We start from the raw sequence: 4729 nt of genomic DNA on the forward strand, positions 1-4729 counted from the left end.
CCTCCCAGCCTCCCGGGCCCATCTTCCTTAATGCGCAGGCAAGTGCCACCAGGGCTCATTGATTTGCTGCTGCCGTCGCTGCTGCTGCGCTCCTTGCTGCTCTTGCTGCTGCCGTTGAGGCCGTCACTGGCCTCGTGAATGCCGTTGCAGTTGCTGCCGTTGCTGCTGCTGCTACGCGGCTTGCTGGGCAGGTGCATGGTTGTACTGGGGGTTCCGATGCCGTTGCAGTTGCCGCTGCTGCATGGCTTGCTCGGCTGACGTGCGTTTTTCACCTCCTCTTGCTGCTGCTGCTGCTGCAGCAATGCCCGTATGCGCCTGTTTCTGTCTCTCCGAACCTTCAGCCAGCTCGTCGAGTTGAAGCCGTGAGCCACCAAACAGCCGGGGGCTCCAAACTGGTGGAGGCTCATGAACTGAAACCTCCTGCTGCAGGTGGGGCTGATGAAGTACGCCTGGCCCTCGCGCAGCCAAAATGCCCTGCAGCAGCAGCAGTAGCAACAGCAGCAACAGGCCGGCAGGTGAGGAGCAGCAGCAGTACATACGGGAGCCGCCGCGAACATAGAAGCAGCTGCACAAGCAGAAGAATCAGCCGCACGCAGAAAGAGCGGCAGCAGCAGCAACAGGGGCAGGGACAGCAGCAGTAGCAGGGAACGCATGCAGCCCCACTCGCTGAATATAAGTATAACTTTGTTGTGGCTGCCTGAGCCCCATCGGCTAATGGCTTTTTGCTTCTCTGAGGGAAGGGGGGGAGAAAACGAAATTAACTTGTTTTGCAAGACACCAATAGGCACGGCTACTATGACTCGCATTGCCCAAACACAAGCCTCCTCCGCTGCTTCCTCTTCTTGCTGGTGCTGTTGCTGTTGCTGCTGCTGCTGCGCCTGATGCTGCTGCTGCTGCTCTTTGGAGGCCACCGGTTTCCCCTGCTGCAGTTCTTGCAGCTCAGGCGCTTCGCAGTGCCGGCGCAGGTGGAGCCGAATGAAGTTGTATTCTGGCGATACCCACTGAAGAGGCTGCGGGTCCCCTGCCGCTGCTGCTGCTGCTGCAGCTATCTTATTTGTTGCTGCCGTAGCAGCAGCATCCGGAGCACCAGCGTTGTTGGCAGCTGGCCCTGCTGGCTTTTGCTCCTGCAAAGCCCTTGCCAGGTCTACAGCGGCTTCCCTGATGGCTGCATGTTTCTGCTGCTGCTGCAGCTGCTGCTGCTGCTGCAGCGTCGGGCCAAGCGCAGACTCCTGAGAGGGCGAACGCGAACGTGTTGAGTCCCAAGACGGGGATCGGGATCGGGATTGAGATCGATTTAGGGATCCATTCTCAGTGTCGCGGCAGCTAGATGCTGTGCCCCATCCTGCTCTCTGTGGTGTCTCCTTTTCCCGCTTCTGTTGCTGCAGCAGCAGCTGCTGCTGTTGCAGCTGCTGCTGCTGGAGCATTTCTACTTCCCGCACCCTCCAGCCCAACAGGCAGCAGCTCGGAAGGTCGAAGCCCCGAACCAGGACCCGCGGCAGCCACGCGTACCCCTGCAGGCAGCGCCCAGCAGCACCAAGCAGCAGCAGCTGACGCAGCTGGAACGCATTCCACAGCAGCAGCAGCCCCCGAAGCAGTAGCAGCAGCAGTAGTAAAAACAGCAGCAGAACAGGCGACTGCCCCACTGGCGAAGCGAGCAGTAGCACGGCGTGCGACACGGACCACCGGCCCATAAAGCAGTCTCATGAGCACAGAAGCAACAAGCTCCGTCGAAGCGACAGCAGCAACAGCAGCAGCAGCAGCAGCAGAACAGGCACCTGAATAAAAAGCCTGTCGAAGCTCTCCGCCCTTCTGTCCCACGGCGTTGGAGTTGCTGTTGGCCCAACGCGGCTGCGCAGGCACCGCAGGCTTTCGAGGCGCCCCAAAATCTGATAATCTTTTGCCCGCAAAAAGGAGAAAATCGGCTCGCCGCGGGGCCGACGCGCACGCTGCTGCTGCTGCTGCTGCGGGGGTGGGCTCGGTGGCGCGAGCCCGTCGCTGGACTGGGATCCGTGCTGTCTACTTAGATCAGTCAGGGTGTTCTGGCTCGTGCTGTGGTGACCTTTTGCTGCTGCTTGTGCTGCGTTTGCGTCTGGCGCTGCTACTGTATCTGCTGCTGCTGCTGCTTCTGCTGCGCCGCCTGCAGCGCCGCGCCTCTTTCCCCTGCCATCTCTGCTGCTGCTGTTGGAAGCACTGCGGCTGCAGTTCGCGGCGTCGGCGCCCTCGGAAGCAGCACCAGCAGAGGCGTTTGCTGCCGCTGCTGCTGAAACTCTACTGAGTCGCGCGGCTGTCATGGGCTCGCTTCCGTTTGCTGCAGCAATAGCAGCAGCAGCAGGGGCAGCAGCAGCAGCAGGTGCTGCTTCGTCTTCATCGGAAGAGAAAGGGGCTAGGGCCTCTGCTGCGAGTCGGTCAAAGCTGCAGACGTAGCCAAGAGATCGCTGCAGCATCTTCCAAACTATCTGGATGTCAGTTGCGGTAAGCTTGCTGCTGCAGCTGCTGCTGCAGCTGCTGCTTCCTTCACCGCAGCGTCGGTGGCTGCTGCTTTGATGCCGCTTGCCGGCCCTGCTGCTGCTGGTGCGGCGGCTGCGACTTTGAGGAGCGTTGCTGCTTCCAGAGCCTGTAGAAAGCTTCCGCTTGCAGTGGCGACTGCGCGCGTTGCTGCTGGTGCTGCTGTTGTTTTTGCTGCTGCTGTTTTTGCTGCTGCTGCTGCTGCTGCATGCAGCACGGCCATAGGACAACTCGCGCAAGTTGGGCAGCCCGAGCGCGTGCTGCTCTTTAACAATAAAGCGAACAGCGTCGCGCAGTGCCGACCCTAGACTTCGCGGTTTAGCAGCAACTGCTGCTTCTGCTGCTGGTTCTGTTGCTGGTGCTGTTGCTGCAGCGGCTCTTGGTGAGGCTGCTGCTGCTGCTGCTAATGCGTCTGATGCTGACGCTGCTGCGACAGTTGCGGTAGTCGATGGAGTTGCTGAGGCCTCTGACGCATCATCACGCGCTGGCGGGCTTTCACCATGAGCAGCAGCAGCAGCAGCAGCAGCTTTGCCTGTGCTGCTGCTGCCTTCGCCCTTTAGCCGCTGCTGGCTCTGTTGCTCCCACCCTGGCTGCTGCTGACAAAGCTGCTGCTGTTGCTGTTGCTTGAGCCTTACGTGGGTGCCGGGGGCCCTTCTCAGGGCTCTGTCTCTGGCAGCTTGGGTCATGGTAGCAGCAACGAGAGCAGCATCTTGCAAGTCCTTAAGAAACGCAATTCTTGCTGCTGGAATTATTTGGCCCATATCATCTCGCCATTGTGCTGCATGCACCAGAGGCTCCCAGCCGCCCCCGCCGCCCTCCACCCCGCTTGCTGCGCCTTCGCTGTTGCTGTCCCCATCCGGCCCCGCTGCTGCTGCTGCAGGTGCTGCTGCTGGTGCTGCTGCTGGCGGCGCTGCTGCTGCTGCTGCTGCTGGTGCAGCAGCCGAGGGCGCGGGTGCTGCAGCGAGAGTGGTTGGTGAAGCTGCACCCGCTTCTTGGGGGCGGCCGCGGACGTCTTTGCGGAGGCTGCTGCTGCGTCTGCTGCTGCGTTTGCTGCTGCTGCTGCTCCGGCTGCTGCAGTTGAAGCGGTGTCTCCAGTTGCCCCAAAAACCCACAGAAGGCACACCCAGCCGCGCAGCAAAACGCCAGACAAACTGCGGGCTGCTGCGGTCCCTCATGAGCCAATTGGCGCCCAAGTCAATGCACATCCGCAATGCGCTGTTGCTGCTGCTGCTGCACTTTGTGGCTGCTACCAAATCGAGTCCTGCAGCTGCTTCTGACGCTGCAGGTGCTGCTGCTGGGCTCCCACTGGCTGGCGTTGCTGCTGCTGCTTCCTCAGTTGCTGGTGCAGCAGTCTCTGCGGCCGGTGCCTCTGTTTTTGCTGCACCAGCAGCTGTCGCTGTCCCCTGCTTCTCACTCTTTGCCGCCGCAGCAGCAGCAGCACTAGCAGTAGCAGCAGCAGAAGATGCGGACCGGGAGCACGCGGGCTCGACCGGGCCTCGAGCAAGTTTCTTTGCTGCGTTTGGTGCTGCTGCCGTTACTGCTGCTGCTGCTGTTGCTGCTGCTGCTCTCGCCGCTCGTTTTTGCGAGCGTGTGCGTCTACCTCCCGCCTCCTCTGCTGCTCCTGCTGCTGCTGCTGCTGCTGCTACGGCCTGCTGCTTCGGGCTTGTAGGCATCACATACTTCCAGAAGCGGGGCTCTCTGGTTTTTGCGGCGCTTGTCTTCATGCGATTGGGCGGCAGCATCAGTTGCTTGAGGTCATGCTGCTGCTGCTGCTGCGTCCCTGCTGCTGCTAAGGTCTCCATTGCAGCAGTGCGCACGCGGCCCCCCAGCTGCTGCCCTGCCTCCACAATTAGCACAGACACCCCAAAGAGCCGCAGCACTGCTGCTGCTGCAAGCCCGGCGACGCCGCCCCCAACAATTACCACGTGGTAGCCCACAGGCGCTTCTGCTGCTGCTGTTGCTGCTGCTGCTTCTGTTGCTGCTGCTGGCTCTGTTGCAGCAGCAGTGTCGGCTGCTGGCTCTGTTGTAACAGCAGTATCTGCTGCTGGCTTTTTTGCTGCAGCAGCGTCTGCGGCTGCCTCTGCTGCCCGAGCCCCGGGCGCTGCAGCTGCTGCACCAAGGTAGCCGTTGCTCTGCTGCTGTTTGACCTCTGCAGCAGGCGCTGCAGCTGTCCCTGGGGCTCCAGCAGCAGCAAGAAGCTGCTGCAGCTGCTGCAGCCACGGCA

The 4729-nt window shown here is 61.4% G+C and overlaps 1 protein-coding gene across 1 annotated transcript; it reads right to left on the reverse strand.

Annotated features, from left to right (window-relative positions):
* Window positions 1-171: 171 nt before the first annotated feature.
* ETH_00009150 (uncharacterized protein) lies at window positions 172-4715 on the reverse strand (the record flags this gene model as incomplete). The annotated part of the gene is made up of 3 exons (XM_013380690.1): window positions 172-474; window positions 684-1511; window positions 1776-4715. Coding segments are annotated over 3 exons (4071 nt in total), but the record flags the coding sequence as incomplete, so codon positions are not given.
* Between the last annotated feature and the right edge of the window lie 14 nt (window positions 4716-4729).

Source organism: Eimeria tenella, genomic scaffold (genome assembly GCF_000499545.2).
Source record: "Eimeria tenella Houghton genomic scaffold, Eth_scaff810, whole genome shotgun sequence".
NCBI classification, from domain to species: Eukaryota; Apicomplexa; class Conoidasida; order Eucoccidiorida; family Eimeriidae; genus Eimeria; species Eimeria tenella.